Genomic DNA, 14,300 nt, shown 5'->3' with positions numbered 1-14,300 from the left:
TGTTGAACCTATCACAACTTCTCCAGAACTACACAGAATAAAGAAGGAAACACAAACTGTCCCCCACAACCCTCCTCTGCTGCATTACATAATTCTGAGTGATTTTAGAAGAGTCTTTATTTCCAACAACTATGCTATTTTCAACTATGTTCATCAAAAGCAATTTGTATTGGAACTTTTTTCTCCCCAACTTTTTATTAAATGCACACAATACTGAACTATTTACACTTGATTTTTAATAGCTACAGCAGAAGAGTCTGCTCTGCGCACCCGAGCATGCACAATAAAATAACTGTTTGGCAGGGGGAAAATGCCCTGTTGTCTTGCAGTACCAGCTGGTATTATGGAGGTTTGTTTGGTGTCTTATAGTAGATTGCAATTGGAAATGCGATACAAAACGAACACCAATGTTTCAGTAGCCTAACCATGCATCAGATTTTTACTTTGATAGTTAGTTTTATTTTCAGCATTTTTATCATGACTTGAAAAATTACAACAGTGGACAATCAGTCTGCTGAGGTCTCCACGTCCTTAAAAAAGAGATGATTGTTTCATGTCCTACCCTCCAGGAATGCTCATAGGCAGATTTGTAGTTGCCGATGCTCCTTTACAATGCTGGTAGAGACAGTTCATTCCAGTCATGAGACCTCGTGCTGGTAGTGAGAACCCTGTGTATGGAGAGTTTATAAATTTGGTTTGTTTTTCTTTCTTAATCTCATATCAAAAGCACTTTTTTCAGCATTTAACAATCTGGTTTCCTTTGAAGAATAGAGGACCCAGGTTTTGAAACTCCTGAGGGCTGTTTTCAGTGATCTTTCTCACCGTTTTGGCTCTTGCTGACCTTTGGCTGGGCTTATGTTTGTGTGTGCAAGTTTGTGTATGTGCTCCAGGTGTATATGGAAGGTTCATGCTTTAACATCTCCACTCTTCCTCTCCAGCAGTGAGGAATTTTTTCTTGCAGGGATACAAAAATGCACAGAAAGCACATTTTTAGAAGTCTAGCTCCGTGGTAATCCTACTAAGGCAAGTATTTTGTAGAGAAATGGTATCCAAGTATTTCTAGCCAGATTTCAAATAAAATCCTAATTGGTTTTCTTTCTTTTCGTCTAGTGTGGCTTCCAGCTCCTACCTCTGTGCATTACTAAGCAATAAACATTTCTTGGCTCACTTACTGGCTCTTTGTTGTGTGCATTTACAGTGTGTGTGAGGGAAGCCTTCCTCCAGGAGAAAGACTGAAAAAACTTGTTAAGGCAGTGAAGACCAAAAATGAGTAATTTCATTACTTTTTAGCCTGCGGTTGGAGCAAACTTTGTTGTCTGCTTGGTTTGAAATCAGGTAATTTATACCCAAAAGGTGCATATGAGCCTTTGCAGTAGTTTTAAGTGTTTTCAGAAATGCCTTTGGATAGAGTGAAGAAAGTGATTTTTTTTGGTGCTGTTTGGTTTTGAGGGTTGTTTTGGCTTCTGTGTGTTTAAGAATGTGCCCCAGCTGCAGTCGGGCATGGGGATCTGCAGATGGTCCATTGGGCTCTGGGCTGCTGGATGTAGTTGAACACCATCACCCACATCTTTTCCATCTGCAGCTGGGTGGATGTGCATGGATACTGAAATACCTTCCTGGAAGGTGATGGGCTATGGCAGGAGATTTTGATCACTTTATTTTTTTGAATTTAAGTGTTTTTCTGAAGCAGGGTAATATTACCAGCTTTGTTTTTCAAGCTCAAATTTTGCACTTAAAAAAAAGGAAAGCCTTCACCCTTTCAAAGAGAGGCCTGGATATACACCTAGAGAAGATGATGTTGCATATCTCATGTTAAAGATGGTCCAGTATTTTCTTGGATATGGGAGTGGTGACAGTGTGTATAAATAAACATTGAATATCTGAAGTCCTTCCTCAAGAAAAAAATATTCACTGATCTGGCCAAAGCACTGTTTACTCTCTGTACAATGTGAATCTGTCTCTATTTGCAGAGAAATTCCTTCCAATATTTTTCCTGGTCAGTTGTTGGATGGAGGCTGGGTCAGCTTTCAAAGCACTTGTCTTTTAATATGCATCAGGTTACCCTGAGGTAAAATGGAAACCTTAGATGTTATTCCTGTAAATAAATGTTTACATAATACATGGCACTTGTCAGCATTGCATGTCTAAGAAAAAAGGTCACTTTTGACATCAGTAACCTTTGGAGAGTGGTGCCTTTGCCACACAGGTAAAGGAAGTTACTGTGCACTGCACATTCCTTTCATAGACCTAGAAGGTAGGTAGGAGTGGTCAGATGTTACTATTTTTATCTCCAAAAGCTTTGCATTTTAAGCTTTAAAGGCAAGATTTGGGCTTAAGGCAGGGGTGCTGTAACAAGCACATGCCCAATTTTGCTCATGTGAGTAATTCCATTGAATTCCCTGGCGCTAGTCATGTATGAAAAGCCAGGTCTGTAATGTATGTGTTTGTGGCATGAGGGCCTCAATTCTTCATTTCTAAATGAAAAACTTCCTGTAAGGCATGGTAACAAAAGATAATGGTTTTATCTCTCTTTAGTTTTGCTGCTTTTGTGTCAAAACACTTGTCCAGCACCTAACATAAAAACATTACCTTCCTATAAAACAGCAACAAAACCGTTGTGGTGTCAAGAGATTAAGGGTTTCTCTCTGAACTTAACCCAGGAGATGTGTAGCAGAACAGGGAGCTTGGTGTTCTGCTTTGGAATCCATTCCAGAGGACAAGCAACATCTGACCTCTTGGGATTGTATGGTCTTGAGACCAAAGCTCATGAACAGGAACATCAGCTCACCCACTCTGTGATACAGGGGAACCATCGGTAGAGTTGGGGATGCAGTGGAACAGGAGATCATGATGATAAATCTATTTTTGCTGCTTATGTATTTAAAATATTGGGAAAACCTGTAGGTTTTCAGACACTGGAAAAAAAGTAGGAACTATGATGCTGCAGCCTTTTGCCTTCAGGTATTAGTTGAGTTTTATCCAAAGGTCATACAGAATTAATAGTATGAGTGCCCCACCTATGTCTGTGACAAGACTAGATGGCTTTTAATGTGCATTGCATTTCTGAATGCCCAGTTCCTTCTTCACTTCCCTGTCCATCTGTCTCATTTCTCCCCCACAGTTTAGAGATAAAAGTTTGTTAAGTAGTTCTTTGCTCTGTAATGTTTGTTAAAAGGCTCTTTGCTGTTGTGATATGTGGGTATCCTTCCTAGCATGACCCGGGTTACCCCAGAACACAACCAGGAAACCTTGTTTACAGCCACCCGGGTTGCTCGGCTTTTCTTTGGGGGGCATTATTTTGCGTATTCAATGTTTTTCCCGTCCACAGCCATCCAATTGTCTTGCATATCCCCGCTTCTTTCCGTGTAATATTAATGAGCCCTCGCCGAGCACACAGTGCGCTCTTTGTTCGTACAGGGGAGGGGGAGAGGGACCGGGCGGGATGTGGGAGTCGCGCCGCAGAGGTAGCAGCGAGCGGGGACGGCCGGGGACTCCTCGTTCCCCTTCCCCGCCGAGCCCCTGCCTGGGGGAGCGCTCCAAAGCCGCTGTGTGAGGGAGGGCTGGAGCGCGGGGTGTCGCCGGCGCTGGCGGCCGCAGGTGGCCCGCGGTGACAGCTGTGTCACATGATGGCTGTCAGCGCGGGCTCGGCCACCCGCGCGCCCGGGCTCCGCCGAGAGCATCCCGCCGCTCCCAGGAATGTGAGGGCTGGGGGTGCCGGCTGGAAGGAGACTGCCGTGCTTCGCCCCCCCGTTCCTCGCCGAGCGGGCTGAATTCCCGGCGGCCGCAGCTCGGAGGTGCCGGACGGCGGCCGCGGGTGCCCGGGCACTCGGGTCATGAGACTGAGCCGGGAGCGCGGTGGCGGACAGGAGGATGGATGGCATTGACGGGTCCGGGCCGGCGCTGCCAGCCATCGCTTGGCTTCCCCGTAAATTACACTGATCTTCTCCGCAGCAAACCCTGCAAGAGATAAAGGAGCGGGGAAGACGGGCGCTCTTTCCTCGAGCAGAAATCCCGGGCTGTGCAGAATTGTGGGGCAGGTTTTGGATTATGAAACTCTAGGGCAGCGCGAACGCAGCCTGGTGCAAACCCCGACACTGCTGTCCTTAAGGTGGTTTTTGTGCTCCTGTTGCTAGGATTAAGCCTTTTGCATTGCAGCATGGAGAGTCTTTTGTTTGAGTTAAATTCAGACCTCTTGATATGTCACCTGACAGTCTTGTGGTTTTGGATGAATATGGCTCATTGCTATTATTAACCTGAGCTGGCAACCAGGCACAACAGGAGTTTATAGGGATTTTGAAAAGTGGAACTGCTCGGGGGACAAAGATGCTTCCCAGGTACGGTCACTGCACAGTTCTTGAGATTATTTTAATTATTTGAAAGTTTAATATTTTCCCTGTGATGAAAATACTTCTTTTCCACAGATGTGAATCTTCTAGAGATTTATTTCTTTATGATTCTTACTATAATTTTATGCTAAATGGCACAATTTTTTTTTGCCTGAATTGATTCTATCTTGTAACTTTGCAAAGCAAAGTGCAGTCTGCTTGAATAATGTAATTTTGTTCAGTGCTAGTGAATTTAACTGAAAGGAGCTGTGTCTTGTTTGTGTATGGTTTTAATTAAAACATATTTCAAAAAAAGCTTGAAACTTGTATGTGTATGTGCAAATATTTGCATGCATATGTGTACCTAAATCAGCTAAAACCTGAACAGGTACTTTTTGAAATTACGTAAGTGAAGTAGTCCCAAAAATATTTTATGAAATCACTAATAGTGATTGTAAATTCTGAAGGTGTGTGAATTGCAAAGTTATTCAGCATACTACACATCTTTAACAAAACCTTCCTACCAATGTATAATGCTTCAGATTATGATTAATGTGTTGGCTAGGCTGCACCTAACCTGTAAATATTATGTCTTTTTGCTTGTGGAAAAGCATCTGTCTCATGTATTAGACTTTAGAGTATAAATTATGTATCTTAATGAGAGTCAAGTGACTTGGTAGAAGGGAGAAAAAAATGAAAACAAACTAAAGTCAGCTTCGTCTACAGATAAAGAATTGGACAGAGCCAAGGAGCTTGCCAGCCAGTTGAAGTTCAGGTCCAAGTTTGTTATACCTTTGAAATACCTGGCTGACGCACTTTGTTCCTGGTGGACAGTATGTACTTAGTATAAGCAGCACAAGTTTCCTGGAGCTCAAGAAGTGCAGCTATTCCAGGTGAGGATTGCTAAGCTGGTAAATGAATGAGACAGAGTTAGAGATGGAGTGAGGAGCTGACCTCCACAGTGCTGCAGTGCCTGTGGACATGTCACCCTCTTTCAAGAGATGAAAAGCAGGGGCTTGGATTTGATTTTGTATTTTAAAGAAACATTATTTCCATGGGATAAACCTGAAACATGTCACCACTACAGGCAGTCAAGGGTGGTTGTCCCTGAGATGGTCCACCATCTGTCTATTCTTCCACACTATCCAGAACCCAGGTCCTGTGACTTCTGTGAAACCCCAGCTGAGGTAACCATGGCAGAGGGCAGTCACTTGGGGCGGTGGGTGAGCTTCTTCGCAATCCACCCTCGTGGGCTCCCTCCCTGCCCTGGCTGAGGCACAGACACTGGTTTTCTGTGCAGAATCAGCAAGTGCTCACCACCACAGTCGCATAGCCCTGACATGACCTCAGGTCTTGTAAAGACAACTATCTTGCAAAAATTTTTCCTAAGTATAGGCCCTGTGGTTTCTCTACTGTAGAGAACTTTCTTCCTCCTTGCAGCCTTATGGTTGTGTTATGTCACCAGCACTTAAACGGAATCTCTCTCTTAAAATGCCAGCTTCGCAAATCAGCCATGCAGCCTGGACCATCCTTGTCATGTGAATCCTAAGAAACTTCTTTTGTGTTTCAGGTACTATTGTTAAAAAAATAAATAACCTACCCATGCCTCTAAAAGAAGATGGTCTTCCAAAGCTGCAAGCATCATTAAGATGCATTATAGTTCTGTTTTCATTGCTTCCAAATTAGTTGTGATCTTTTAGAATGGTCTGTGCAGCTGTTTTTGTGCAATAACGGTCAAATAATAATTAATTACTGAAATGCAGTCAGAAGGTATTAAAGTATGTACAAGACCCTCCCCATTAATCCTATATACTCAACTTTTGTTTTATCTTCTCAAAGCCAAAAGAAAAAAAAATCTAGTAACAGATAATAGAAGTCTGCAGAGGCGTTTGGGCAGGAGAAGGGAATTCCTGGTTGGAGGAGGCATCTCAGGGCTGAGAGGAGTATGATAGGATGGTTGGACTAGGCAAGGACCATTTTCCTTCTGGACTTGATCACCCTTCCCTGTAGCAAACCAACTGCAGGATCCTAAATTCTGGGCTGTATAGGTACAGGTGAGTGTGCTTTGATGTGGTTGTACATCTCATAGAATGTGGAGATAATCTGAAATCCCAGTGCACTCAGTGGAACGGTCTCGTATTTACAATGTCAACACTTCATGACAGATGCAGCCTCTGTCAAAGGCTTGTGTAGAAGCTGGCTAGATCTAAGCACCATTGCAACAAGGGTAGTATCTGGAGAATCATCTGCAGGCACTGGAGATAAGCCCTGGAATCCCTGTGCCTCTGTTCTGATGCTTGTCTAGCAGGAGAGTGAGGATGTTTCCTTCCACCAGAGCCTGCGAGGGGAGCATGGGGTAAGGTGGACCTGTCTGCTCTGCTGGGCTGTTCCTGACACCCTTTAAAAAGGTGCTAACATGAAAACCACGCAGAACAGATAAGCTGGCATAAACTATAAATATCGTTTGCGTAGATGCATTTAAAAATAGTTCCAAGTGATTCATCACCAGGCAATTTTTATAACTATGGGTAACATGATGTAGGAAAACAATAGTTTGACTGATAGTTCTAACTTACTTTTTACGTGTTTAGTCCTGTTCTGGTTTTGAGCAAATTTACTTTTTAGAAAACTCTTTTACAGTTCCTACCTGCTTAATATCTTGATCATTTTGCTTCAATTGCTTTTCTTTAAGATTTCTAAAGTATCTGTTTTTAGATACTATCTAAGCCATGTTAATATAAAACAGTTTTAAAAGTAAAGTCTCAGCCAGACTTTTATCTTCTCAGGAGGGAAGATAATATTAAGCTAAACCTTTAATGTAATGAAGAAGTGTTGTTTCATGTTCTAGGTGGGAATGAGAAGGAAGGAATGTACTTGGAATCAATTATAGGGGGAAATCCTGTATTTTCATTGTTGGAGTGGTAATGAAGGATTTCCTCTGTCTCTTGTGTCATCTATTAAAACTTGCACAGAGTGAAATAATACCAATTTATAGCCATTCAGTTCTTGCTGAGAAATGTTGATGGTGGTAATAAACTCCAGGAATTGAATACACAAGAAAATTCATCCTTGGAGAGCAGTTGGAATTCTGGATTGCTATGAATCTCTGTAGTAGAAGTGTCAGAAAGCACGTAATGGATTTGTAAATGTAAGCTATAGGTAGTATTCCTAGTGATTGAAGGTAAAAAAGGCAGGAAAGCAAAAAGGATGAAAAAAGAGAAGAGCTGAACAACAGTAGGGCTTAAGTGTGAATATGCATTAAAATACCATTTTTCAGATCTTGATCTTGTTGTTGCTGGTTTCTAATAATTCCATAATTAATCGTATGAAATTTTCCTTTTCTCTCCCAAGTAATTCCTTTTCTTTTGCACTCTGTACTTGCATGAGTGTCTGTGCAGGAGCGTTGGTTCAGATGCCCTCTAGAAGACCCTTCCAACCTCAACCAGTCTGTCATGGTGTGAGAGTTGGGTTTTGTTTCTGAAACATCCCATACAGCATTTACACATCAATGGATTTCTACCCCATATATGTATTTTTGAACATCTCATTCTCGAGGAATCCCCACTTGTGTAGTGGAGATCTCCACAGGAGCAGTGTCCTGCTCAGAAGGAATTTGTTTATCACCAGTTTTTCTCTTGGTCTATGCCCGAACTCACAGCACTGTCTAGCAAAGTCACAAACACTTCCACTGGTGAAAGGTATTTGGGGTTTTCTTTGTGGCTATTTTTATGGGGTTTTTTTGTCATGGCTTAATTTTGGGGTTTTTGTTTAAATCTAATCAGTTTCAAGGAAAGATCAAAGAGTGGCAGATAGGTCATTCAGGAAAAAGTCCTCATTAAGAAACTGTCATTTCCAGAGCAGTGTGGGAGATGGAGACACGCCTTTAATTAACCCTGCTAGAACATTAGATTCTACATCTCCTGGTTTTCCTGTAGGAATCTCAAGAAAACATCAGTTAAATGTCAAAATTAGTTTCCATTTATAAACAGAACTAATGATATTCAGAAGATCTAGGTCAGTTTTCATCTGCCTGAAGAGGAACTCTGGAGTGCTGCCCTGTTATATTTGTTTTGAGAATGCCTCTTGCATGCAGGAATTTTACGTTTCTGGGGATAATCTATTCAGACATCAAACTTAACGGTATTTTAAATCTGCTAACAACAAAAGCAAAGCTCTGTGTCCCGCTTCCCCCTCACTGGTGGGGGTGAGTTGGAGGTGCCAGGCTGCCTCTGTTTACTGTCTGTCTGAATGAACTTTCCCCCAGCTCTCTGAAAGGCTCTTCTGGTTTGGGAAGTGGCGCGCTATTGCCAGGGAAATGTTTTTGCAAGGCTGAAATGTGCTTAAGGATGCTATTATGTAACAAAGATAGCGCTTCTTTGGAATTATCACAAATTATGATGGATAATAGCTACTAAATGCTTGTCTAGAGAAAGTTAAAATGTCATGTGAAGAAGCTGAGAAGTAAACAAGCTCTTGTTACCTTGATGGAATATGTTTCTGAATACAGCAAGAGTTTTATATTTAGCTTTCTCTCCTCTTAGTGTGTAATCTGCTCTTGGAGCTTTTTATAAGTAGACTTTCCTAAGATCTGGAATAGCTACTGCCTTCTTTGCCAGTCACTTCAAAGTCAAATATCAAAAGTACTAGGTAATGGAAGACATGCTTTTATCTGAGTGTGAAGGAAATTCAAACGCGTTGCAAGGGTGGAGCAAGCAATAGCACCCTTTTGACAAGCAATTAATTGTTACTGTCACACAGTTTCTTTATAGGAACCACAGTGGCCTATCTGGAAAAAATGTTTGTTTCTGGACTTCCACTGGTTTCACTTAAATATATGGAGACTGTTCCTCCAGAAAGCCAGTTTATCCGGTGCTTCTCCTCATTTCTAGTCAAAGTCATGCTCTTGCCAGTTGCCATCCCCAGCTCTAGTGCCTTTGTGCCTCTCAGTTGGTAACACCCCTGGCATGTGTCAAACTAAGGATTTTGGTTTTTTACATTTTCTGAAATGGAAGATGGAGTTAATTAGGAGAGCCTCCAGTAAGTGTAAGCTTGGCTCTGAGTTTGTCACTGTGCTTGAGTTCTGGTACTACAGAATTTGCTCAGTTTGGTATCTGCACTTTGTGGGGGCATTTTGGTTTGTGAGTAACACTTGGCTTTAGGTGCCCAAATGAGAGGGTGTGTGGCTCTTTGTCCCCAAATCTAGACATGAAGTTATTTCAGCTCAAGTTGCTCAAGGTTTTCTTTCTTGTAGTAAGTCAATTAGGACATTTGTTACACACCATCTTCTCTGCAGCTTCTTTTTTTCTCTCCTGTTGCTAAATGGTGGGGATGGGCAGATTAGGAAATAGATTTCGTCTCAGGAGAGTGTGTAACTGTATGCCTTGATGCTTAGTTTCACCTCATTGGGACTACACTATTTGTAAAATCTGTGTACCTGGGCAGCCTTAAAAACTTCTGATAGGTGATGATGACTTTGGTGATCAAATGGATTTTCCGCTGTTACAGGGCTTGTTGAGTCACGATCATTAGTGTATTGGTCACATAAAGCATGGGTGCAGAGCAAGAAGCCCTTTGGGTGCTGAGTTAGAGGAGAGGAAAATTTACTGTTGTCTTGGAGTCTAACGTGCCAGGTTTACTTTAACTCATGTTATGGGTGTCTTTTTGATGACATACGTGTACAACTTCTTGCAAATTGGGAATCTCTATCCTTCATTAGTGGCTGGAAAGTTCCAGTGCCTTGTTTCTGGCTTCTTGGGGTTCATGCTAACACTGCTTGCCTAAAAACCAAGGGTAAGGAAGACAGAATTTCACTTGATCTAGGAAATGGCTTGTAAACTAGCTGAAAGATGGTTCCTGGTGGTTTCATGGATACAGCAGGTGTCTTGTTTCCTATCTTCCAAGAATTGAGATGGTATCAGTGAAAATGGATTCCCAGGCCAATGGATGACAATGCTTGCTGGGCTTTAAAGTGATGGCTGGCTTTTTACAATGGAAATTTGAGATGATGGCTACAAAACACCGTTAAAGGCAAGATTATGGAATGGTTTCCAAGCCTGATGCCTGCAAGTTTTCCCTTTGAGAGCTCCTCTGGAGTAGTGGCATTAAGGTAAGGCTGAGGCTTCAGGAAAGCTCGTTCCCTTGGAAACCAGTTTGGGAATAGGTGTGTTAGGCCTGGTGTGTGTGGTTTGCTGACCATGCCCTTGAGTCACAGTGGCTTATGTGGAGACAACCGGGTGGTTCTCCCAAACCACCCTGTGATTATTCATCTTGAGGTTTCTTTGTGTCTTTAAACACAAAAGCTGAGTTCTATGATGTTGATTTTAAATAGTTGGAACTTGAAGAAAACATATCACAAGACAGAGAACAAGATCTATGAATGCTGCACACATCATTTTGTGCAGTTGTAGAGGATTGGTGCAGTTTATGACAGTGTAATTTGGCACATGTAGGGGAAAGAAAAGAAAACAAAGGGCGTAGTTCTGGCTACAGGATCAAAAGATTTGATGAAATGGGATTGAATTTGCTTGACTCTGTTTTAATCATGTTGTATATACAGATAATGTACAAAGAACAGTGTAATAAAGAGTTGTGGTAATTGATCCTTCTGCTCTTTTCTTTTTTAATTAAAGCTGGCCTTTGCCGGAGTTTGACCCAAGTCAGATCCGACTGATTGTGTATCAGGACTGTGAAAGAAGAGGACGGAATGTCTTATTTGATTCCAGTGCGAAAAGAAAAATAGAGGATGTTTCAGTGTCGGTGAGTATTTTGCTAATTTACATGTTTATAGTTGTATTTTTTCAAATGGCCAAATTGATAAATTACATATGTTCTGTTTTATCAGATTGACATTTAAATGTTGGCTATATTTAAATGCCTGTTAAATTGCAAATTATTCAGGCTTCAGTGGTCTCACTCTTACCAGCTTTAAATACTATAATGATCTCTTTATTCTGGGATTTATCTACTTTCTGCTCTTTCAGTGAGAAGGATTCCTTCCTGGGGCTGCAGCAGGCAATGCTGTCAGTTGAAGCAGGGCGTAAACTGGGATTTATTGATCTGGTTTTGTGCCGTGATGGGATCTGCATTCATAATCAGAAGGTCCCCCAGCCCCGTGTCCTCGTGTCCTATTTGCTTAGCTTTTGCTAATTGTTGTTTGTATGCTTTGCTGACAGTTTTTTAACAGAAAGTTACTTGGAAACTCTTGTTTTTCCTTTTGGCATGATTTGCATGGTAATCTAGTAATTGAAACTGTAATGGATGCGGTCAGATGAGGATACTTCCTTCTAAGGGCTCTGGCCAGAAGATTAATTTCTGGCCACAGTGCTGCTGAAAGTGGTGGTATGAGGCTGGACAACTTACTTTGCTGCTTTGAACTTTCTTTTCACCATTTTTATAAACAGTCACAAACCATTTAAAGCCCTGCAAGCAGAAAGCATGGTGTGAATTGAAATTAATGATTCCAGCTGCTTTTACCTGTAGGACTTATGGAGGTCCTTCTGTAAGCAGGAGTACACAAAATAACACGTTACCCCCAAGCCCCGGTTTTCCTGATGAGCGTTGGAGTACAGCCAGAAGATTTTTCATCTAGCTTTCCAAACCCTTCCAGCCTATTGCCAGCCTGATGCTCCTAACCCTGGTCTCAAGTGCTGTGTCCAATATCCAAACCTCTGGAGTCTGCGTCTTACCAGGCACAAAATTCTAGGCTTCTCCATTGCTTAATCCAGTGCTTTTATAGCCATGAATCATGATCCCTATTTCCTAGTTTTTATAGAGAATTGTGAAATAAAGTGAGTTTCACAAATGTTGAAAAACAATGCATCTTTCTTTTTAATTTAAACTTCTTAGAATGGTTCTATTAGTTCATGTTCTTCCTGATATTCTTGCCAGGAAAACAGGTTTTTAAAGACAGGAGATCTTTAGAAGTGGTTTATTGGTATGAATTGCTGGCTTATCACTGTTACTTCATTAATTATAAAGTATTACTTCATTAATGAAAATAACTTACAGTATAAATCCTCTTGCCAGATTTAAATTAATTTCTTGAAAGTCTAAAACCTTTCAGATAGATGTGAACTTGCACACTGAACTTGCAGACTTCACTGGTTTGGGTTACTTCAGAAAGCTCGTTGACTGTGGCAGCTCAGGATAAATGGCTGATAATGGAGCTGATATGGTTCCATATTAATCTCTGCTTTTTCTTTGCTAAGGGGGAGGGAAACAGCTGTAGTCACCATCTCCACATGAGACTAGTGGAGGAAAATTGTTTCCAGGGCATTTGAAATACCCAGAAGTCACCTCTAGGAGCTCGATACATTTATTTTTCATAGTATTCTTCGGAAGAGGATATATTGAAACATTTGCCTTGCCATGTACCTGCCTTCTGCAGCATTCAGATTATGTCATGTCAGGCAGAACTTTTCTCATAAAACAAAAGTTTGCAGGTAAAAACATGGAGGAGAGTCCTCAGCTTGGCTTGCTGTGAGCTTAGTATGGGCTTGTGCAGTTAGCAGGATATACTGGCCATTTTCAAGGAATTGCATTGTTCATTTCTCTCGCTCTTAATCATGATTTTCATTAGCAAAGACACACCCTGCCTATACAAAGCCAGATCTTGGCTCTAAGCACATTCCAAGGCACTCTTGCCCTTTTGCAGTCAGCCATGTGTGGGCTGGGCACTCTCTCTTCTGAAAGGGTATCTGTTCAGCACCCCACAAAAAGCAAGGCTTTCTGCATCTCTTCCCCCTCACCCCTCATTTCCTGACGTGACTTATACCTCTGGATCTACAAATAACACCGGGGAGAGATCTGCAAGAGGGCCTGGCAGTGGCCAGACTGTTCTGGTTCAAGTCAAATCAGTCTAACATGGAGGATCAAGAGGGTTTCACTTTGCTTTATGGTGCTGTTTATGAGACATGAAAGCAATTATAATTTAAAAGTTGTATGCCTGCAGCAAGGTGAGATGTATTTTCGTCTGTTTCATATATATAATCTCTACATATGTCAAAAGATCTGTGTGGTGGGCCGAGGTTGAACATGGCTCAGGCATTTGAATTCTGTAAGGGAAGGTATGGTCATAAAATTTAAGGAGCATCAGAGAAAACCTTTCCAGACACAGCTGTTTCAAGAAATAAAACAGTAAGCTCTGGCTTTTTGATCAGTGAAAACTGCTGAGTTTGTGCTTACACTGAGCTGGGGCCTAATTGGTAAAGCATTAGTAGATTCATCTTATCTGCCAGGGAAATGTGGCTATAACACAAATAAGCACCTTGTATTTTCATTGGATATTAAGTCAGCCTCTTCATGCCTTCAGTAAAGATAAATATTAAGGAGAAGAATTTGGGGAGGGTTTTGCACAGTGGGACACTGAAGGCAGTCAGGAGTTTGCAGAATGACCATTACAATATTTTAATTGCTCCGGAGAAGTCATGATTTCCCTGGTCTTGCTAGAGTTAAACTTGGCGAGGGAAGCTGAGCAGCAGTCTCAGAGGGCTGGCTGCTATTCCCAACACTGGGAATGTTGGCCCAAGGCTGTGCCAGGCGGAGATCCGCCTCAGGCAGCTGCGGGCACTTTGCATGTGGGAGGCAGAGAGATCCCCTTTGTGAGTCCTATACCTTTTTTGGTGCTAAGCAGGAGAGGTCCTTCCCAGATTTCCAGGGGATGGGCTACTGATCTTCTGGGTTCTGGAAGCAGAGGGGAAAGGCTGCTGCCTCCTGAGCATCAGAAAACTGTGTGTCTAAGTTCTGCTGGGGTATCCCAGAAGAGAGTGGCTGCCCCTTCCAACCCTGTGGCACTAGGTCATGAGCAAATGCATCAAAACAGACATTTGCACATTGAATGTACCAGGGCAGCATGTGGTATGAAGAAGAGGCATTATTGGTGCCTTTACTGAACAGCCTCTGTCCACGCCCAAGCATCCACATCCCTTGGATTTCTGGGTATCAAAGAACTTCCATGGGCAAGCTTGTGGGTTTGAG

At 42.1% G+C, this 14,300-nt stretch overlaps 1 protein-coding gene across 1 annotated transcript in view; it reads left to right on the top strand.

Annotated features, from left to right (window-relative positions):
- FNIP1 (folliculin interacting protein 1) overlaps nucleotides 1-14,300 on the top strand; it is a 65,119-nt gene that overhangs the window by 16,450 nt on the left and 34,369 nt on the right. The window contains 1 exon segment of the mRNA XM_032124781.1: nucleotides 10,955-11,081. Coding sequence (XP_031980672.1) covers nucleotides 10,955-11,081 — 127 coding nt within the window.

The sequence above is a fragment of the Corvus moneduloides genome, chromosome 15, assembly GCF_009650955.1.
Source record: "Corvus moneduloides isolate bCorMon1 chromosome 15, bCorMon1.pri, whole genome shotgun sequence".
Taxonomy (NCBI): Eukaryota; Metazoa; Chordata; class Aves; order Passeriformes; family Corvidae; genus Corvus; species Corvus moneduloides.
Note: the sequence above shows the minus strand (reverse complement) of the source record. Positions and strands in the feature narration are given on the sequence as shown.